At 44.2% G+C, this 23,754-nt stretch overlaps 1 protein-coding gene across 1 annotated transcript in view; it reads left to right on the plus strand.

The window, feature by feature from the left end:
* NECAB1 (N-terminal EF-hand calcium binding protein 1) overlaps positions 1–23,754 on the plus strand; it is a 1,444,409-nt gene that overhangs the window by 804,476 nt on the left and 616,179 nt on the right. The window contains exon 5 of the mRNA XM_086967008.1: positions 8,050–8,147. Coding sequence (XP_086823134.1) covers positions 8,050–8,147 — 98 coding nt within the window. The remainder of the gene's footprint in view (positions 1–8,049; positions 8,148–23,754) is intronic.

Here is a 23,754-nt window from a genome sequence, read left to right on the forward strand (position 1 = left end):
GAATTGTTGCGTCAAAACACTCAACGCACAACCTTCCCTCTCGTGAACGTATAGTGTAAACGGCTTACTGTAGTCAGGGGTCCCTAACACAGGAGCCGAACACAATGCGTCACGCAGTTCAGAAAAACTTTTCTGACATTCTTCCGTCCATGGCAAAGGAGTTGGAACATCCTTGCACGTAAGAGCCACCAATGGTTTCGCTAGCAATGAAAAATTCGGAATCAATTGCCTGCAGTATGACGTGATACCTAAAAAGGCACGCACATCTCTCTGAGTTGTTGGCACAGTCATTCGAGCAATCGCTGCAATTCTCTCTGGGGTCAACCTTCTTCCCTCCTTTGACAATAAGTGACCTAGATATAAGCATGGGCGAATTTTGCGGATCTCGCGTTCGCGAATTTTGTGGATTTGCGGATTCGCAATCCGCAAAATCCGCGAATTCCCGCGAATTTGCGGATTTTTTTTTTTTTGTGTTCGCCCATGTTTCTGCCAGTTCGCGAGGGTTTTTACAATTTCGCAATTTGCGAACTTACCTGTCGGGTCGCAAGTTTTGCGAACTTGTTGTTTCTACGTGTCCAGCCTGTTTGGGACACTCTTCTTCATCACTGCCACTCTCTGTCACCACTGCCACTCTCTGACTACTCATGCCACCCTCTGGCCCACCCATGCCACCCTCTGTTTCATCACCACACCCTCTGGTTGTCCAGTGTACATTATTTTCGGCAAAGCAAAGCACACCTTCCCTGCCTCAAGTGACCTGAATTAATTTGGGGCTGATTAATGTGTCACAGAATATTTTTTTAGCTGGCACCTGCTTCCTTAGTGCGCCCTGATTAGTGATCTTTTGCACTTGCTAAGTGCTTTCATTGTTGCAAAATTTGTTACAACACCTGCCCTGCCCCAACTGACAATAATGAATTAGGGGCTGACTAATGGATTTTAACTTCCAGCCTGGCTGCTTGTCTCCCTTAGCTGTAATTCAGGACCTTTGTGGCATATGTGTAACTATTCTGAGGTTCAGAGCAGGGTCACATAATAGTTTCAACTGGCAACTGAACTCTGGAGGGGCCCCTCAGGAAGCACTACAGGAAATGGCTACTAATGATGAGCCTGAACTTTTGAACCTGGTAAGTAGTTACTTTCAGTTTTGCTAAAATCGTATTTCTGCAATTTTGCACTTATTCGCGGGGCGCGAACTCACGCGAACAGTGCGAGCAAAATCCGCTGCTCGCGGATTTGCGGATTTTGCGGGAGATTCGCGAATCTCGCGGATTGCGAATTTCCCGAAAATCCGCAAAATCCGCGAGCGGAACGGATTTTCCGCCCACCCCTACCTAGATAGGTTACTTCTTGACAACAATATTGTAGCTTAAAAGGTGACACCTTGTGATGTAAGTCACAGAGATGTTGCAACAACGACACCGTTGCAGTTCTGCAAATGTCCTGAGTGTCTGCAGCCACCAATAAGTCATCGACATATTGGATTAAGGCCGCACCGGCCGGCAACACAAACGCATCAAGTTGGCCCTTCAAGGCTTGACTGTATATTGATGGACTTTCACAGTAGCCCTGAGGAGCACGTTTAAACCGGAAGCTGCGGCCACCAAGAGAGAAACCGAAAAGGTCTCTACTTTCCTCAGCAATCGGGATACTGAAAAACGCATTCTTCAGATCGATCACAGAGAACCAAGATGCAGAGGCTGGAATCAGAGTTAGTAGTGCCGTGATGTCGGGCACCACGGGGAACTGAGGAACCACAATTTTATTCACCTCCCGTAAATCGATGACAAAACGATAAACAGGGGGTTTCGATGGATCAGTGCGCTTCAAAATGGGAAGTACAGGGCTATTGCACACGTTTCCCCAAGTCTCCTCGATAACGTCTTTCTCAATCAAATCGTAGATGATGGCTAACAGTGCTCGTTCACCATCAAGGGAGATACGATACTGGGGAATACGTGGCAAACGCACATTAGGTTTCAAGTGAACAACATAAGGGGAGATATCAAGCAGGCCCACGTCATTGGGACCTGTTGCCCACAAAGATGCAGGAAGAGAACTCAATTCCGGTGGAAGCTTATCGAGAGACAAGTACATAGGAGAGATAACTCTCTCACCCAACGTAAGCTTTACTCCCGCAGGAGAACAATACAAAGTCGCATACAGACGTTTTAGCAAATCCAGGCCCAAAAGATTTTCACCACAACCAGTGGTCAAAATCAACGGAACTTTCAGCTCACGAGGCCCAATTGTAAGGGGCAAAGGGCACGAAACCGGATTGCTAACAGGGGCGCCAGAGAATCCAACGGAAACATTTGTTAAGCCAGACAAAGGTGCGCCAGGGAGTTTCGAATGCATGATAGAACTTTTCGCTGCACCAGTGTCCAACAGAAAAGGCTCAACGACGCCCGAGGTGGCAACTGCGACGTAAGGCCCTCTCTGATCAACCGGAACTGATACTACTCCCTCTCTTTGTTCATGGCTGTCCTAGTAATTACCAACATCAATATTGTGATCAACATAATAATCGTCTACATTGTACTGAGCAGATCTGCTTTGCGATGATCCACGTTGATCAAAACAGTTGTTAGAATCGGAAGTGTTATTAGAACGATCAGTTTGAACACCACGACCTCTACCACGTGACGCTTGTTGGGGGCCGCTACGACCTCCTCTAGAGGAATTGCCGCTGTTTCGATCACGCAAAACCGGACAATCGAATTTCAGATGACCCTCGTTCCGACAATAGGCACACTGATTGTACCCTAACGAAGATCTATCAGAAGAGGAGTCATTCTGAGATTGCGATCTGTTCGACTGAGACTGTGACCTATTCCGCTGTTGTGAATCGTTTTGATTCGAACGGGGAGGATACGCTTGCTGTAACAACACTTTCGTTTTGAGTTCTTTCGTCTTCTTATCAGCGCGATCATTCTCTTCTTTCTCTCTGTTCTCATAATATTGTGCTGTGGCCAATATTTGAGCAGAAGTAGAAACGGCCCATGCACTCTCAGAATTTTTCAACTTGTTGCTCAAGTCAGGCAACAAGTTAGAGACAAATTTGTCCACGAACAACCTCTGACCACCCTCGGTACCCATATCCTGACCACTATGATCGATGAATGCCTCCTCAAATCTCGTAAAGAAGTCAGAGACACTCTCGTCCTTCTTCTGTTTGCAAGCAGACAACATATCCCAATTTACTTTCATAGCTGGCATAAGCGTTTTCATTAGGGTAATGATTCTCTGAGGGAGATCGGTAATAAGCTGTTCAGGTTTAGCCCCACCAACTTGTCGTGTATCTGCCGCAATAAGAGCAGCCCAATCACCACCTAATTCCGCCGAATGGTTTTCTTGACGAATCTTTGCCCATACCGGTTGCGGAACGATATTGCCAAACAGCATATCGATATCGGCAAGATTCATTATCGTAGCATCCACGAGCTGCGATAATTCTTTATAATACCCTGCAGGATTTTTGCGAGGGTCAGGCAAAGATTGCTTTACCTGCAAAACTTCTGATCGATGGATCCACACTCTCTGAAAATGCGGCAAAATCGGTGGAACTCGAGCATTATCACCTGGCATCCACACTGGTGGAACTTCACGCATGGGATACTGACCAGGTGCTCCTAGCGGTCCTTCAATGTCTTCCACGAACAATGCTCTAGGCATTATAGAAGGACGAAAAGACAGCAACTGCTCGACAGCACGTCGAACATTGCTGCCCACTACCATTCCGCTCGAAAACTGAAGCTGAAGGTTAGTTAGAGCAGACATCGTTTCCTCAGGTGCATCAACTGATATTAGATCTCGCAAAGCTTTGAACATTTCCTCAAATACGAACCTCTGTGTCTGTATATTGAACTGAGAAAACGTGTCAAGTACCACACGAGGTGGATTTCTAATAGGGTATTTCATCCAAGCTAGTATCATATCATATAGACAGTCACGTTCCCGACTACCGGGAAGCTGGCTTCGTCTCTGAGGACCATCCGAACCAGCGGTCTCAAGAATCGGACCAAGAGAATTGAAAAAGTTAGCGGCTACAGAAGGAACACGACATCCAGTAGACGGGGTAGTAGAATAACCCAAGGGGGTAACAAGAGAAGTACCAGGAACAGAGGAAACAGCAGGAGAAACCAGAACAGTAGAGACAGCGGGAGCAGGAGTATGAGGAAGTACAAGTGGAGGAGCAGTAGGGACAGGAGCTGGTTGGGGAGCAGGAACAGGGGGAACCACAGGAGCGGTGGTACCCTGTACATACGGAGGTGGTGACTTCATAAGATAAGACATTAAGGGGTCCTCGGTACCTTCCTCCTTTTTATCCGTATCCGCCGGTAAAGCGGGATAGCACTTATCTACAGACATACGTTGCAATCTATCGAAAACTTCCTTTTCCTTTTCCTGCTTATCTCGCTGAAACTGCTCTGCTTTCCCTACCGTGGTAACAACTCCATCTCTCTGATTACGTTTAATCTGTCTGATTTCTTTCTGTTTGGCCTCTTTGCGCCACAACCGAAAGGAATCAAACATGGCCGGCCTTGATTTCCTTTTAAACAATTTGGCTTCAAGATTATCTAGAATCGGGGTCTCAAAGCTACCGTGAGGTGGCCAACTAAGGGCACCATCATCTTTAGTATAGCGCATCCAACACTCATTGAATGTAATCGGACCTAACCCATGCTTGCTATACAACTCATAATTTGGAGTTCCAATCGGAGGTATCGGACGCGAGTCCTCCAATTGGAAATCCGCACCACAACTTCTAAAACAACTGAACAAAGTACTGCGACCAGGCATCTTGCACACTAGCCGAGTTTCACAAACTTCAAGGGTTACGGGATTTACCAAGTCCCTGTAAAGAGCAAAAACCCTCGGTTTTTGGCGACTGCAGACGTCAAATATCACAACAAAGAACCAAGTACTAAGAACCACAAATGCAATGGAACCATGCAACAACTAAGCAACCACAACTAAGGACTCTGGGAGCGACCCACAAATACTTAACTCAAAGATCGATGGCGTCACCAGGAAGGCCCGTCAATCGTCTCGCTGTACCAAGGTCTACGCCAGGCGCCAAAACAGGTCTACAGTCAGGGCAGCAGTCCGTCGCAGCCGTCAGGAGGCGGGAATCTTCGCAGGAAAAGTCATCGGGCCACTTGTTTCGACAACAGGATCGATGAAGCGGGGTGCACCTTCCCTTGGAGATTTCACACGAAGTTCCTCACGATCGTCGGGCTTGGACCGGTACCACTGATGCGGCCCTACATTGGGCGCCAACTGAAGGACTGGGTTATTCTAAGACCCAGCGGTGCCAGGGGACAACACCTGAAACCTTCGTGGGTAACCTGTTCCAGTGTACAAATGACAGAGACACGGGACACTTCCTTCGGCGTCAAAGATTCGAGGTTTATTACTGCAGGGAACACAGGAGTCACAAGAAGTACAGCGTGTGTAGGTTCGAGGAGTCTGCTTCAAATTGCTACTGCAGGTCGCTCCTTTTATACACATTTCTCTCATGGGTTAACATTGTACACAAAGGTTTACAACTCGGTTCCCATCGTAATCTCCAAGAGGGATTGCTTTGATGCATTCAGGGCCCGGAACATACGTACAGAAACATTTGTTAGTTCCCAACTGTAAAACACATCTTCCCACCATTAGTACATTCCAATTGGCAGTAAACAGATCGAAGAAGTAACGGAAAACAGGTGCAGAGGAAGACAGAAACAGTGGGGAGATCGGAAATGGTGTAAAAGAGGAATTGGGGAAACACGAGCTACAGGCATCAAAGGGACGTGCCTAATGAGATGCACGCCTGAGACAATAGAGCAACAAGGCAAGATGTGCCTCGAGCGGGGCCATCTGCCTTACAGTGTCATCCCCCTCATCATAAAGACACTTTCAAAGGAAACGTGTCTTCCGCAAGAGTCTTGGGAATCCCAGGGTCGCGAAGCGGACAGCGTCCGTTCGCTGGCTACTTGAGGGCAAGAAACAAAATGGATGCCGTATCTAAGATGGAACCCGTGGGCTCGGATGTAGAAACCCACGAAACAAACGAACGGTTTAGGCTAGCACAGCGAAAACGCGTACACCCACTAAACTCGTCATTTGCGGTTCATAGATACCAGACTCGACCATATTCGTGCGAGTCGAAAACACCACTTACGATCGTCACGGAACCTCACCCTCCGTCCCCCTCTTCCTCCGTCAAAACGCTCGGTATCAAGCTTAACGATCAACTCACTCTGCACTCCCAGGTGAGCTCAGTGGTGTCCTCTTCCTTTCTTTCACTTTGCACTATCCGCAAGGTCTCCCGCCCAGTTTCCTTCTCTGCCCTAAAACTTATTGCACTAGCTATGGTCATCTCTCGATTAGACTACGGCAACGCTCTATACTGCGGCATGCCCGCATACAACGTACGACGACTACAGCTGGTTCAGAACCAGGCCGCCCGTCTAGTCTACAACTTGGCCAAATCCCATCACTTCTCCCCACTTCTAAAATTCCTGCACTGGCTCCCTATCCGTGAGCGTTCCCAGTTCAAGATGGGTTGTATCACGTTTCAGACTCAGCTAGGCTCCGCCCCTGCCTTTATCTCCTCGGAGATTAAAGCCTATGCCCCCGCAAGGGAACTGCGCTCATCTTCCCAACACCTGCTGACAGTTCCCCGCTTTCGGCGTAAAAAGTGGGGAGGCTCAAAATTCTCCACACTCGCCCCCACCTTCTGGAATTCTCTCCCGGCCCACCTCAGATCCTCCACCCAATACTCTCACTTCCGAAAGGCACTAAAAACCTTTCTCTTTCTACAAGCTTTCCCACAATAATTCCTCCCTTTGCCCCCCGGCCCTCCCCGTTTTCTGAGACTCAGTAAACCACAGCGCCATGAAACCGCCAGGTGTACGCGCGCTTTAGAAATGATTTAAACTCAAACTCAAACTCAAACCCCAACACTATTCATGGTGGACTCATCGCCATGAAAACGTTGGTGATGAGGAAACCTCGTAATATGCTTGGTGGTGCTGCAGCGGCGCCGCCAAGCATATTACAGGCTTAAGACCACTGCAAGACTGCCAGGGAGTGCGGCTCCCTGGCAGTCTTGCTTCCAAACCGCCCACTCGTAATGAAGCGGTTGGACCACCGCTGCCGCAGTAGCCGCACCACCACTGCGTGTTTGACGGTCCCCCGGACCACCAATATTATAATTAGCCTATAATATATTACAACATAATAGTTCCAGGGTTTGGGCTCCTTTAGTAGTGGGGATTATAGACTTTTATGAAATGAATGTATTTGTTGCTCAATACAAAATATGCATCAAAGATGAGGAATACTGTGTTAGTGCAACATGCAGTTTTGAAAAATACCATGTTCCATTTGATTCCAGCAATGCGTCATATTTAAACTGGTACTGGGTCATTTATTCACAGTATTCTATATGGGGTGCCAACTACAGGACATCTGACAAAGTCCACTCTACATTCATTTACATAGACATTAGGCATGGGTGAGTTATGGGAAGACTTTGGAAGACTTCATATGGGCAGTGCTTAATTTGATAATACCTATGTGCCCGCTGCTGAATGGTGATATTTATCTAAAGGCATTTTGGAGTTTGTAATATAGTACCCTTGTAATACTCTTTTACATACATTTTTATGGTTTCATGAATTGCTCCCATTGTATTTCCTTTTCCTAGAATATTTATTTGCCACCTTTGTCTCTGATTACTTTTTTGCAGTACATCCCTGTTGATTTTCATTTACATGCTTCATTGCACACAACAAAATAAAAAAACAACAGATTAGTTGAGCAGATTTTGTCTTTTTCAGTTCTTAAATGCGGTGACATTCACCTTTATTTTTCATTTTTGTAAGACTAAGGATCATGACATTTGCTCTAACTTGCAAGTCTTGCATGTGCACGCTGTATTTGAAAGTTGGGCATTGTCATATCTGCTGATTGCTCCCTTTTGTGCGTAAATTATTAACTGGAGCATGTCTTTTACACACACAAAATGGACTAAAACAATTTTTTTTATTTCAGACTATTTTTCGCAACACTTAGGGGAATATGAAAACGTTCTGGCTGCTTTGGAAGACCTCAACATTTCAATTCTAAAGGCTATGGACAAAACAAAGAAAGTAAGGCAAAGTTTGGTTAATCAGCTCTCTGAAGGTGGCCATAAATAAATGTAGTAATTGAAACGTTAAATGAAATAGAAACTTAATGTGCCCTTGTGACGTCTGGTGTTCATAAGGTCCTCATTACAGGTTTTGAGGAAATCCCAATTTTGGGATTACAATTTTTTACAACAAAATTGTACTCTCGATTTACTTTTCCTCCATGCATATTACACCAGGAAAAAACTGTTGAAATGTGTACATGGAAAAGTGTTCTGTATGTTGAAAAAATGCAGGGATCGGTGTACAAATAATGGTTTGTGTGGTGAAAACCTTGTCATGGGGCGGTAATCCTGAATCCTGGAGAAACTGTACCACGATACTGGTAATTCGAGATGAGGTATTAACAATGAGGTTTACATTCTTTGAGTGTGAAATGTAATGCAACTGTATAGATCTGTGACCATTTTCAGAATATTTTGTTTGCATTTACATCTTTGACAGACAACTGTGACGAATTTCCTTAAAATGTTTAAAGTAAAGCACAAGTGAAGGGAGTGACTTAAATCTAGGCAAATCAGTTTTAAGTATAACATACTGTGAGTGATGTGATACGTATCCGTGGAAGCAAAATTGTAATAATGCAATCTGTAGATGTAGAACATCAAAAGCACTACGGGCCTCATTTATGCCATTTTGATGTAGGGCAGTGCAGCAAGGAACCTTGTTACGCTGCCCTACGCCAAAGTGAAAGGGCAGGAATGCACCTAATTTAAGCAATATGGGGCATTCTTGTCCTTTGACCCTGCGTTGGCTCTGTTACGGCAACCTGGTGCCAATGTAGGCACCCTTGCTAAATGGTGCAAGGGTGCCTCCATTGCAGGCAATATTGTTTTTGTGTCTTAAGAGACATTTTCCTCTTTCTATGTGCGCTGCAGAGTTTTCCGCTTCCTGATCCAAGGACAGTGCAGGATCCCAGTTTGAAGGATTTTAAGTATTGGTCATCAGTACACAATTGATTTTCAAGAATTGATAACATCTTAACGAACAATACACCGCAATGTACCCAACTTTAGATCACAAAGTAACTCCAGCTCAAAATTCCATGACGTGTTCAAATTGAATCAAACATCCACAAGCCTGAAGAGGAATGATGAGCTACTGAAGACATCCCTGTGGCACACTGTTCAGTATTGGTGTATGTTAATTCTACTAACCAAAGCATATTATTAGTAGTATAAATCTTTATTCGGTAAAATATGTCACCATAAAAGAAAGCATTTCATACAGTTATACATTACTTTTAGTTAAAAAGACAGGGAAATAAAACATTAGATAAAACCTAGCACAATAAAATTTCCTTATTAAAAAAGTGAAACCTGCACATTATACATTATACAGTACGTTGGGTAATATATATGAGTCCTCAACCAAGATTCACATCAGTACACTGTTGCATAATGGTTGGAATGACTACAAAAAGCCGTACTAATCTCAACATATCGTCCAGCCAATAGGGGCCAGCTAGCTGTTAGGCGAGGGAGAGTGTTGCTTCATCCTCCTAATACGAGTCAACCATGCACTGCTCAGAAATTTAGCCACCCCGCATACCATGGCAGAGGAAGACGAGTCAGTGGTGATAACTCGTAGGGCCATCCTATGGCACCTCAAACCCAACCCCTTGCATACTGGTTTCAACCAAACCTTCCTAGCAACTTTATAAGCGGGGCAGGCGAAAAGTAAATGCGCCACAGACTCCTTTGGAGCCGCACATCCAGGGCAGGAGCGCGGGAACCACCAGCGTTAGACCACCCTGAGGTGAACTCGTGCACCGGAAGGGTCCCATACATGAGTTTTAAATAAAGGGCTCTATCCAGGGGCTTGGTTATGAGATCGAGGAAGGGTTCCAGTTTCCTAGACCATTTAAACTCTAAGAACCGCTCTGTGAGTAAGCCCCCAACCCCACTGCGTGTTGCCTCTGCCTGGACCCAGTCCCAGTATATCTTCTTAACCACTGGTTTAGGAGGTGGCATTTGGCTCGCCCACGCATCCCTCAGGCCCAATTGCACCACCAGCTGCCTCACATTGCTCAACCACCCGATCTTATTATCGATGTCCAGCAGAATTAGTTCATCCAGCACGGCAGCATAGTTGGCGAGCTCCCTGGTCCTTCGCAGCCGAACCCAGAACAGTAGGGGGCGCAGCTGCACTAGATCTTTAAAGGATCGCCTGCCCAGATCTAGTCGCAATGGAATTAGCGGGGTAGAAACAGGAAGAGCCACCAAGTCCCTCAGAAACTTGTTTTCCGCTGCAACTAGCTCTGCAACATTTTCGAACCCCCACAGCTCTGAGCCATACAGTGCAGCCGGAAGGATCTGACCCTCATAGATTGCCATGACCGGTGCTACGGGTTTACTCGTTGACTCCCGATGCTCTCTGAGTCACCCCTGACACTCTTTTATGGCTGAGTAACATTTTAGCCAGATGGTCCTTCCAATTCATCCGACTATTTACCCGAACCCCCAAATAGTCGAATGAATCTACCAACTCCAAAGGTGCCCCATTGAGCGTGAAATTATTTCTAAATCTTTTAGAGGGTGAGCTTAGTTTTCGAGGTATTAATGGTGAGTCCTCTATCTGTACAAAAGGTGCTGAATCGGTGTAGGAGCCTTTGGAGTCCCACCGGGGATTTGGAGATCAGTATGGTGTCATCCGCGAAGAGTAGAGTGGGGATCCTTTCCCCCGCCAGGGATGGTGCGTCCACCTCTTCCTCTCTCAGATGATCCACCACTCCATTCACAAACAGAGAGAAGAGGGTCTGTGCCATAACGCATCCCTGACGTACTCCCCTCCTCACGGGCACCCTATCTGTCAACTGGCCCTGGGTGCCCCATCTGATCCTCGCATAATTCCCCTCGTGGAACCTTACAATGAAACTCAGAAGAAACCCGGGGAAACCCATCTTCTCCAACATCTCCCACAGCCTTGCTCGAGGGACCAGGCCGAAAGCCGTCTTGAGATCTATGAAAGCCATATAAAGGCTACCCCTTTTGATGGTGACTGACTTCCAATAGATCCCAAAAAAGCGAAAGACCTGGTCCATCGTTCCCACCTTCTGGCGGAATCCTGCTTGAAGGTGGGAGAGGATTTGTTCCTCTTCCATCCAAGCTCCAACCCTTGAGATAATGACCCTGCCAACCACTTTCTGAATCACGTCTATCAGACTGATAGATCTGTAATTGGCAGGGTCCTCTCTAGCCCCCTTTTTAAACACAGTGACCACCTCGGCGCCCTTCCAAGAATCTGGCACGGGGTGAGCCCTGGCGATGAGGTTCATTATAAGGGCAATTAGCTCGGCCCAAGCCCTAGGTTCCTTTATCAAAAGGTCCCCCGGTATCCCATCCGGGCCGGCCGCCTTCTTCGGGGTCAGATGTCTAATGGCCACTACTACCTCCGAGGGCAAAAATGGATCCTCGAGCTCCCTTATAAGTTCCCCTTCTCTACCCCTGACTGCCGTTAAACAAGGGGCGACTTCAGTTCCACTGTATAATGCCGAGAAATGGTGTACCCATTGCTGACTTGTTATGTGGGTGGCTAGTGGCTGTGCGCTCTGTTGCCTGGCTTTATTAATAAGGTCCCAGAATAACCTTGGATTCCTCATGCTGACAGCACAGTTTAAGTCCTGCCAATATTGTTCTTCCCACTCTCGTTTGCCCTGTGCCACTACCCTTAAATAGTCCTTCCTAGCCGCTCTAACTAGTGAGGGATCTTTTTTAAGTAGGGCAGCTGTTAACTCTTGCCTTTTCCCCTTACACTGGGCTGAGTACCAAGGGTTACTAGAAATGGGAGGTGTATTATTAGTTCTACGGCGTTTCCCTTTGGATGAGAAATATTGTCTCACCTGCTCTATTGTATTTTTGTAGGCTGTATCAAAAGCAATGGGCGGCTCCGGGGCACGTCCCATCCCCTGTTGCCGTGCTGCCAAGTCCAGGGTCAGATCTACCACGAGAGATTTTATACTCCCAAGTTGATCTTCCTTTAATTGTGCCTTATCCCATTTCAACCTACGGTTACTATTGTAGGGGACGACCTCTTTGGTTGACCTCAAGGGAGCATTCATCCCCCCGCCCTTTAGTTTACCCCACCTAAACTTGTTGCAGAGGGGGTTATGGTCACTATCCTGTGTAGCCACCACCTCCATATCTATTAGGTTTTTTCACAGTCTAACGTCCAGTAATATGTAATCAATTCTAGATGGACCATTAAGCCTGTTGAATGTCATTGCACCAGCCCTGTCGGACATAGTCCTACCGTTGAGTGCTCTTAAGTTGTGTTCCCTGGTGAGGGCATTAATTTGTATTGCCCTTGCTGACCATTTTCGAATAGGGGGTAGTGACAAGGCTGGGATAGACCATCTAGAGTCTTCCCCTTCAATACCCAAGGGATCATCCCCGCTAAGAGGTTCAAACGTGCAGTTAAAATCCCCACCCACTATAATTTTAGCAGAAGGGGAACACTTAGCTATTGCTAAGTCTAAACTCGTTAAGGTTAATGAGGATGTATCCCCGGGTGACCCTCTATTTAAATCCTCTTCTGGCAACAATGCTCCTTGCCTCAAATACTGATTCCATTGTTCTATCTGCCCATATGTTTGAGGATGATAACTAGAAAACTGACTGTTTTACACAATTCAGACGTGATTTTTAAATACATTGAAATCCCATCAGTTATGAAAACCTGTGGTATTCCATGTAAGTACATAATATGATGTGCAAAGATCTGTGCTAACTCCAAGGAGGGCAAGCTGGTTATTGCAACGAAATATCCCTTTTTTGTCAAATGATCAACAGCCAACTGTACAGTTTAGACCTTTGGGTAATTCTATAATAAACTCATTGGATACTGTATGCTAAGGTGTAGTTTCAGCACACATAGAACATGGCTGACAAATTGAGATATTTCTGTACGCCAACTCAGTTTGCAGATTTTACCTGTGACTAATGCTTTAGCAATTCTGAAATGCCCAACAGACTTACAATCATGAAACCAGCTCATAGAATATTGACTTAACTGAGCAAAGGGTAAATACATAGTCTATCCCTCAAGCAATAATTCAACTTTCTAAACTCCTCTTTAATTTTTCTCCAAGTTAGGCTTCCTTATAAATAACTGTAAATGTGAAGGGACGTATGTAAGGAAGGAATCAACCCGGATAAATGCTATAAAGTGAATATTCTGCACCTACATGGCAGTACCAAAGGAAATGCAGTAACTGCTCAACCCCTCCCGTAGAATGTTACGATGCATCAGTTTCTACAATAAACAGATGTTCCACATTTGAAGGCTCAAAATAGGGGCACAAGACAACCATTTCTTTACAAACAAAAGCTTGGTCAACTTTCAGTAAGGAATTTTGCATAGCAAAAATGTATTATGTATTAAATGTATAAATCCTCTATATAAATTAGCAAGCCTTGTAATCTTTGCACAGATTTTACAGAAATAGATGTATGCTATTGGTTGTTGTTTAAACTCAATTTTTATCATTTGGAATACCCTGAGGACTGATTGAATACAGGAGAATATATTTAGAAGTGGTGTGAAAAGCACATTTATCTATTTTAGCGTAGGTACCCTATTTTAACATGTTGGTAATGTGTCTCCAAGGAATCAGAATATATCAAAGTGTCATATAAGTAAATCATGCAAAATACATTTCAAAACCTCTCTCGACTTAATCTGTAAAATGTTGAACAGCCACTAGAGCATTGCAGATTCAGAAGGGCAAGACTTGGTATTCAAATAAATCCAACTTATTGTGAAACAGTCTTCCACTCATCGCCATTTCAGGCCCTGACTAAATGAAAAAATCCTCTGAGATCAAGCTTGACAAAAATCTTTGCCTGTTTAAGCTGATATTGAAGAGCAAATATCAGAAGTAATGGAGATCTATTTTACTGTATAACTGTTTATCACAACTGACTGTGATGGTTTAATGGACAAATCATCTAACTAATGTCAAATGTGTTCTATCACAGATTCTGTGATTTCATGTACTTGACTACAGGGTATAGCTGCTTGAAATTATAGCTTGATCTTGGAAGGACATTCCGAATATGGATTTCACATACTCGCTTTTTTCTTATCCAACACATCATGAAAGCTTTATGGTAGTATGGTAGTTACCACAAAGAATAACATGAGAGATTATAATTCCTGCTAATACTGTCGAAGGGCAGCATTAAGGTAATTGACTGTCTGGTAAACATTTGTTAGTACTTTAATCAGAATTCAATTGCAGTGTTCTTGCTGCCCAATCAATGTTGAATCCTGCAGCATCAACCACGGCCTTCCCATGATCCCCTCAAATAGAGGTACAACAATCAAATCAAAACAAACAATTTCATGATAAGTTCCAGAACATGCTAGAGTAGTAATATACATATGGAAACAGTCAGGCTCGGAAGAAAACATTGAACTATCTGCTGCCTTAGCCTCTTCAGGAGTTGGTTTCCTAATCACTGGTATCTCTAATGTTTTGAGCAAACTTAGGGGCTGATTACAATGTCGGTCGGAAAGCCTCCTCCCCGACAGTGGGAAACTCCTCAACTGCGTCGAAGCCCTTCTGACCGACTCAGTCTGATTCTATTCCGACCGACCAATTACGATCTTCACGGTCTGAATATAAATTGCGCAGTCAATTCAAATTGGTTAGATGTCGGTCGGAACCGCATTGTACACCCCTATGGAAAGGCTGGCAGAAAGTGACTTTGGGGGCCCTCTAGGTCCTTGCGGCCCATGGTTGAAGGCCGAGGGGGTACCTGAGGGACCCCCTTGGAAAACCCTGCACTGTGTGGCAGGCACTTTGGGGTGCCTGCGACAGGGGGCAGGGTTTTCCACAAACACCTCATTACCTAATAGGAGCCTATGTTACAGCCTGTTGTCAGACGGAACACAAGGTCCCATAGGGAACAATGGGACTCTGACCGAACAGTGTTCGAACGCATTAGCCTAAAATCGTAATGAGCCCCTTAATGTAATTATGAATCCCAGAGGCTACTGAATCTAATTGTCCCAAAATAATCATTTTGTCCATCTGGCATGTCATTTTCATAGGAACTATCATGTGAGAAACTAAAGACTGCATGCAATTCAATACTGAATTCAAAACTGACTTGGGAGTGATTTAGGATTTGTCAGATGGCACTCTGTCCTTCAAGGTGCTGGATTGCATTACGCCTGTCGCCCTGACAAACTTTTGTCTGCCAAATTTAGAGATGACCAGCTATCATCTCTATACAATGGAAGGAACCTCGAATATGGCAGTTCCTTTCAATGTACAAAAAGTCTGGTTGATGGGCGATGTTTGTTTTAATGGCCAGCTTCCTAATCTTTCCAAAGTTTTTGTTTTTCAGAAACAAACTCCAGAAGATGGAGTTTGTTTCTCCAAAAAAAATCTAAAACCCTCACATCCTGAACGTTTTCTTCCAGGATGTGGGGGTCTACATGGTTTTTACCTGTCCCTCACTGACAGGTTTTTCCTTGTGGTGTTGAGCAGAAAAACAGACATTACACTGTCTATCCGAAATAGAGTGAATGGTGTAAAGTTCTTCCGCTGACAATCCCTACTCAGTTGGCGCATAAGAGGAAGCTTTAATTTGATGGACGCAATATGGGTTCTTTTGAAAGAAACCATTGGCAACCAAGTATGCTGTCCACTGAACTCTAAATAGGCCCTTAATTTCCTTACTCTACAGTGCAGTTCCTTTCATTTTAGAAGAATGAAGTTTTACACTGACTGTAACTTTCCTACCGGTAATGTTTCTTCATTGAAAGGGCCTTTTGCACTACCTAATGACATAGACTCAGAGACTTCAGGATTTCAATTCTTCTCTATTGTACGATGTCATACAAAGACCTTCTTTCTCTAAATAATGCACCACTAAATCTATGAGCTCCTCTCACTTAGAAGATTGACTACCTATGCCAGAATGTCTTTTAATTAACTTTGTGAAAACTGATAGCAGAATGTAGACTTTTTCTCTTCAGGCAAACTAGCCTCAACCACTGGATTATTAAAAGTGGTTATGCAACCTAGTAAGTATTGATGGCCTTATTTCAAATTCTTGTCAAAGAAAGGGGGGAGGAATAGGAATACCTGGGTTCACCCTCCTCAGTAATACATCATAAACACACAAAAAGAAAGAATCCAGTTGAAGGACTAGCTATGGACAAACCCTCCACAAAGAGAGAAAAACACTGTTTTTCTTAGAAATCCCTCTCCCACCAGTGTTGCTCCTTGATGGCATGCTTCATCATTGGGGTTCTTTCCGATCCGCTGTGGATCGAGGCGTGCTGCGACCAGACGAAATATGCGGGAGCACTTTTTTAAGTATTGTCAATGATGAAGACGGTGGTGTGGGAGGGGAGTGGAGTGAAGGTGCTACAAACATTTAAAAATACCTGACTAGTAGGTCACCCTATAGTGTTCCTGCCTCTAATCGGTGTGGTTAATATTGGCTAATATTGGTCTAAATCTTGAGAAAAATGTTTTATTTTTGCTATGTTTTGTACATGAAAAAATAACGTTTGAATTGGTTTGAAATCCAGTATATGTCAATGTCTATTGGTCTGGTTTTACCGACCACATCCGAGCTTCTGTGTTTACACTCCTGTTGCACTGTCACATCCTGGCTGGTAACAGAAGGCCGAGATCTGTATTGTTTCTAATAGTTTTGTTTAGCTCTCTCTCAACCACAACTTTATTGTTTTGCAAGCCGCATATAATATATATTTAAAAAAATAAATACTACTTCTCACTCGAATCCTTTAGGCTACACTCTGGTCTGCAGGAGCAGTCACCATAGCTTCTGACCTGCAGTTCTCCAAGTAACTTCCATCTGGCACAAAGGCACTGGAGGGGCAATTACCTCATATACTTTCTTTTCTTCTTTCTGCCATTTTTATGATACTTTGCTCTTTCAGAATAATGATCTATGTCAACTTCCTGGTTCACATGAGCTGTTTTCAATGCAATGTTTTATCCTAGTGCACAAAGAGAGAGGCTGGATCACCTGAGTAGGTTAATTGTAGGCCCAGGTTACCAGGAGTAAGTCAGCAGCAACATGTGACGGTGCTTGCTCCCAATGACCTGGGTGAATGTGGTCCTAACTCCTTTGTTGCTTTCATTTACCCTTTTCTAGCCTGCGATTAGGACGTGTAAGTCCGGAACATAATGCATGCTTTACCAACATCAAGATGTTACTGTGGTTGCTCCTAAGGACTTGGGCAGATGTGGTCCTCCCTTGTTGTTTCCATCTAAACTTTTGTAGACCCAGGTTAGCAGGAGTAAGTTATGGATATACTGCATGCATCACGGACAGCAAGATGTGATGGTGCTTGCTCCCAAGGACCTGGGTGGATGTGGTTGTAACTCCTTTGTTGTTTCCGTTTGCCCTTTTGTAGTCCCATGATAGCAGGAGTAAGTTCTGGATATAACACATGCATCACCAACAGTAAGATGGTACTGTGCTTTCTTCCAAGGACCTGGGTGGGTGTGGTCATGAATCTTTTGCTGTTTTCGTTTACACATTTCCTTCCAAGAGCCAGAAGCATTGACTCCCAAGTAGATGGGGACCTGGGCCGTTGTGCTTTAATTTCTTCCTCACAAACTCACAACCGCCCTCTGTATCCCACTCCCAATCATATTCCTTCGCTCCTGCCCCATTCTTCTGTAACCATTCCTTTCTCCCTGTCACTCATGCACACTTCTCTTTAAACCCTCTTTCGCTCTTTGTCTTTCACACACACACCCTGCTCTAGCATCACGCTCTTTCCTGGTATTTGTGCTTTAATTTTCCAGCTCCTCTCCCTCATAACCTATTGCCTATTTTCAGGTTCTCCATCACCACAAGGACATACAAATGGCAATAGCGCAATGCAAATGAGATCACTCCACTGCAAACAAAAAAACAAAAGTAAAAAACATTGTCATTTACAACGTCAATAGCTCTAACTTTCACAAATGCGAGACCTATTACATTGCAAATGCTTTTTAATGAAGCAATCTTTTTTCTTTTAAATGCAGCCTATTTTCCTTAAAGGAAAACTAGATGTGTTTAACAAGAAAAAATTAAACCTTGAAGTTTAATATTTTATGAGTAGGCAGTGCTCCAAAATATTATTGTTTAAATTCTCAAAGGGGAAAGGGCCCCTTGGGGACTCTTTTTCCCTTTGAGAATGGGGTACCACCAGTTTTAAACTCTGGATAAAGTATTTGGTCGCAAAATAGTAACACATACCATACTGATTTGGTATTTGGAAGGGAAGACCTAAATACACCCCTTCCAAATACTGAATCATAAACACAAAGGGGCCCATTAGGATCACAGGCAGATCGCCACCGCCCGCATTGCGGTGGCGATCCGCCGGTGATCCGACCCCGCCCGCAACCCATTTCCCCCCACCATATTACTATGGCTGGGGGGACCGCGGCGGACAGAAAACGGTTTAATATGGTGGCAGTGTCTGTGCTGTGCTGAGTGCACCGCCCGCAACAATGACAGGAATGCCGGATGCGCCCGCCACTGTGGCGAGCACATCCTAATTGCCCCCACGGGACCCCCGCCCTTATGGCGGGCGGTTCCGTTTCCCATTAGGATGGCGGGTGGACAAAGTCCACCCGCCATCCTAATGACCCCCAAAATGCGATTGGGAAAAAAGTTATCGAATCGCATTCTGCAGTTTGTACATCTGAAAATACCTGTTTTCAGCCACAAACAGCTCGATTCTGCAAATCGGGCCGTTTGTGGCATTAAAAATACTTTGTACCTCTGGCCCTTCGCCATAAAACTCATACCACCACAAGCATCGATTTGCTATTTTTCAAAAATGGCTGTGATGCATTTTTAATTGGCAAGTGAAAACACATCAGGGTCATATGCATGTAATGATAAACCCGTACCAAGAGCACAAGTCTAATAAATCTTATCAATCATATAAATATTTTGCCCATTATTTAACTTGTGAACGTGATGTAGCAGGATGATTTGAAAGTAATGACTTTGGGATGTCTTTAATAACAAAAGAATTGTTATAATCGTGGCAACAGGCAAGCACTTCTTCGCTGTATTCTCAAAATACTCATAATAAACACTGGAAGCCTTCATTTGCCTTTTCTGTATTAATGTATCTTAACAGCAAGTAAGGAAGCACAAAAGCACAGGAAGCTTTGCTTAAGATCACATTATGTGCTCAAAAGCTGGAAGCTCGATTTAAACACGTCTCCTGGCACCACCGAGAACAATTCATCTCATGTATTTGATTGAACATCCGCTAGACAAAAAGGGTTGCTTCTTCCAGGCAGTACTGGTTCATCTCACGCGTCTCTCTGTTAATCTTTCTTTTGCACCCTTTTTGTACCTTTCCCACATTTACACTTTCTCTGTACCATTTTTATTTGCGTTAAGGCTGTTTTCCATATTGTTCACCTCTTGGATTCTTACTGTCCCTCACCTTTAACAATGCTTCCTCCCACTCCCACTGTGATCCCCTCTCACACTCGCTCTTCCATTCTTACTCCCTTCTCCATCCTGATTAATTCCTTAACATGATTCTCTCTTCATCTTTCACACCTGTCTCTCTCCCCCATACTTGCTCTCACGTCTTCCTCTTGTCAGACCTTCTTACCCCCTTTAAGGTTCCCTCTTCACAGCGTGATTCTCTTCCCCAATCTCTCCCTTTTACGCTCTCTGCTTACCATTTACACACTTTCTCTCTCCAGCACGCTTCCGCACACATACAGTTCAGGTGGTCAGCTGCTGTTCTTCACCCTTTATTTTGCGAAAGATACTAAAGCACGCAGTGCAGCCAACGACAAGAAAACATTCATTGCACTCTAGAATCACATTGAGCATGCCTTGTGTATAAAAATGATGGGCTCCTCAACTGAGTAAAAGACTAAGGCACAAGAGGGTACATTGAAAATGTGTGCTACTCACTCACACTATTATGGGAGAAGAATTTCCACAAGTACAGGGAGGGCTGCACCTCGCCAACAGCTTGGTCAGGACATGAATACCCCAATCAATCAAGTGACTTGTAAAGTGCAACTACTCACCCATAAGGGTCTCAAGGCACAGAGGTGGTGAGTGTGGGGGGGGGGGGGGCTGTTGATTTGTTGCAGACACTGTGATTCAGTCGAAGAACTAGGTTTGAGGTCATTCCTGAATTGGGGCAGTGACGGTGATTGCCTTAGGTGGAGAAGCAGGGTGTTCCAGGTCTTTGCTGCGAGGTAGAAGATCTTCCCCCAACCGTGGTCTTGCAGATAGTGGGATGTTGACCAGGGCCAGTTGGACAAAGCAGAGGTCTCTAGTGGGTGCGTGGAATGTGAGGCGATGGTTGAGGTATGCAGGTCCTGCGTCATGTAAGGATTTGTATACTTAAATGCTCATGGCACTGCTGCAAGGGAAACCTGAAACCACCAGAACATATTCCCATGCTTATATTCCCCTGATTCCGAGCATCCTGCCTGTGCCAGGAAGCATTGCCCCATAGCACATACATGAAGATCAAAAGGGTTTTATCCCTGGGAGGCAGATGCACAAACTGACCCAGCAGCTGATTGGTTGTATCGACTTAGCTACATCAAGGTTGGTACCCTTGGCAGCGGTCACACTGGACGCCGCCAAGGCTTTTGATCGGGGTTGCTGGGAGTATTTATGGGAATTATTGGAGATCATGGGGTATGGGCCACATGTTATAACAATACTAAAGTCTCTATATCATCACTCTACAGCCAGGATCCTCCTAAATGGCTCTCTCACTAGGAGTTCTTTTATTCAAAGAGGGATGTGACGGGTGCCCCGTTTCCCCATTATTGTTTAATATATGTCGAACCATTGCCCAGATGTTTCGCCAAGAAGATCAGATTATTGCTTTCCATGCAGGCATATATGAAAAAAAATTGTGTTATATGCGAATGACCTAATATTATACACAGCAGATCCAGCTGTTACAATCCACAGGGTAGAGCTATTAGCAAAATAATTTGGAGGTTTTCAGGCTATACAGTAAATAATGAGAACATCGGGATAATGTGCCGGAATGTCTCAGACTGGAGGGGAAGTATCCAGAGAGAGATCAGGTATCTCGGAATAGGTATTATTAATTCATTAGAGCGAATACTTCTGCACAATCTAGGGATGGTAGCAAAGGAAATTGAGAAAACACTCACCAGATGGAAGAACTTGCCTTATATGGAAGAGTAAACCTAATCAAAATGGTGTTACTTCCCAAGTTGACATTCCTCTTTAATTGTGTCCCTCTTACTTTTCCCAATGACTTAATCGATAAAATACTGGGCAAATTGGGCAGTTTTGTCTTGGCAGCCAGGGGAGCATGGTTGTCTTGGAAAAAATGTAGGCTTAAATTGGGAGCAGGCGGGTTGGCACTTCCAGACTTAAGATTATATTGCATGGCCTTTCAGTTCAAGAATTGCAGAGCTCTATTAGGTACACTGGGGCCCTTAGAGTGGGGTGAACTATTGTAGGAGATGGTAAAGGAGTGGGGCTCAAAAGGGTTTCTTTACAAATTTGGGGCAAAAAAACTCTTTACAAAAGTTTGTCTGAAGATACTTAAGGCAGCACTAAACTTATGGGTAGAAATTAGGAACATACTCAAATGGGGTACTTTTCGGATGGTGCACCAATATGGGACTCACCAGGTACACCAGAATGTTTGCAAGACCAGTTAAGTGCCCCACTAAGGAGGGAGGGAATTGAGCTATGGGGGGATATAATGGTGATGAAATAGGTGGTGTCATGGGAAACCTTGACGGTAAAGACATGGAGTTCCCGCTCAAGGTTTAAATACCTGCAATTGCTATCCTGGGGGGAGGCAAACAGGAGAGAGATTGGTGGAATCTAGGAGTTTGAAAAGAAGATACAGAATGAGGCCCCAACAAGGAAGGAAGTTACCGACTGGTAACTGACTCTGGTGTTCTCTGAAGACAAGAAGTTGAAAGCACCATAAGAGACCTGGGATGGCGCTATTCAGATGGCAGACCCACAGAGAATGTGGCAACTTTCTTTTAAACTACTCTAAAGGGTGGTCAAGACAGTAAATCTGAAAAGGAATCATTTTTTTACAGTCAATAAGCTGTATTGGACACCCTAAAAACTTTGTGACAGCTGTAGCCCCAAGATGTCAAAGATGTAGTATGTTAAGTACGGATGATCGGCACATGTTTTTCGAATGCCCCCTGTTACAGGCCTATTGGTCTTTGGTCGAGAAAGTAATAAACAAAATAAAATGAGCTTAACGCTGTTCATGATAGGGCTGGAGGATCAGCTGTCTTTGTCCCTATCAGCAAACCGGAGGGCCCTACTCTTCTATCTGATTCTCCTCGCTAGGAGAGAGATTTGCAAAAAATAGATAGATTCTGCACCACCTCATGGTTCAGACTTGCTCCAGGCAGTTAAAACTATTTGCGAAATGGACATAGGAACCGAGGATTTTTCTTTAACTGGAATGGTATAATAAGAATTTGATCTCTCGCATCCTATGATTACACCTGCATGGAATCCGTAACCAGGAAACTGGTCGGACTGGAACGCAGGACTATATGTGTTACTGCAAGTAGCCTGGGGCGCTACAGGTCAGATGTCAGGCTTTACCTTGCAAACAATGGTGGTATGAGGACACATAAAAAAAAGGCAGAAATATCTTCTAAACTAGATGCAGACATCTGGAGTTACATTCTACAACAATATGACTTTGAACAGCTTGAAAGGTACTGACCCAGAAATTACAAGAGTTCTAGTAAGATTTCACAAGAAACTTTTTAAATGATTGAACATGGGCAAGAATTATATGAATAAATTGATCGATGAGTGTGGTTTATTTACTCATGATAGAACATAGTTGGAATTTCCTTGCTTGTTCCTATCCCCTACTTAACTTTACCTTTGAATGTGTGTGTGTGTGTGTATTTATTTACTCATTCTCCCAATTCTTGTGTTTTGTTAATTAATGGATTGATGCATCTCAAGTTTTTATATATGTAGAGACCGTTGGCTAAATGTGAATCAACCACAGAAACTTGAATTTAAGTTGGGTGCATTGTCATTGGAATGTATCCAATTTCCAGAAATCGAATTAATGAGATGTATGTGAGGTAATTTTACCTGAGGTATTATTCAGAAGAGGCAGTAGGATCTTCCATTAAAAGGTCGAACTACATGTTTTTGATGCATCTAGTAGCCACTGTAAATGAAGGCTCCTGGTTATAGCTGAAGGAAGTAATCATTATTGTTAGTTTTTGTTTCCCCTATGTATTAGTCCCGGGTTTGATGACCCATCTGTTTGCATGCACAACTTAGGGACATTTTCCAATGCTCTTGAGCATAATATGCCTTTTACTCACAAAAAGAGGAAAAGGAGAAAATGTGAGTATTCTGTAAAGACAGAGACAACAAAGAGGAAAAACGCAAGGGTTCTTACAAATGCCCTTACCCACTAATAGTGGCAGGCTTCATCACAGGGCTGCTACAACATCCCTGCACAGACCAACGCCTGGGATGAAGCAAAGGGATTGGGAAAGACAATACAAACAAGTATATTGGAATCT

This window comes from Lissotriton vulgaris, chromosome 4_1, assembly GCF_964263255.1.
Source record: "Lissotriton vulgaris chromosome 4_1, aLisVul1.2, whole genome shotgun sequence".
In the NCBI taxonomy this organism is placed as follows: Eukaryota; Metazoa; Chordata; class Amphibia; order Caudata; family Salamandridae; genus Lissotriton; species Lissotriton vulgaris.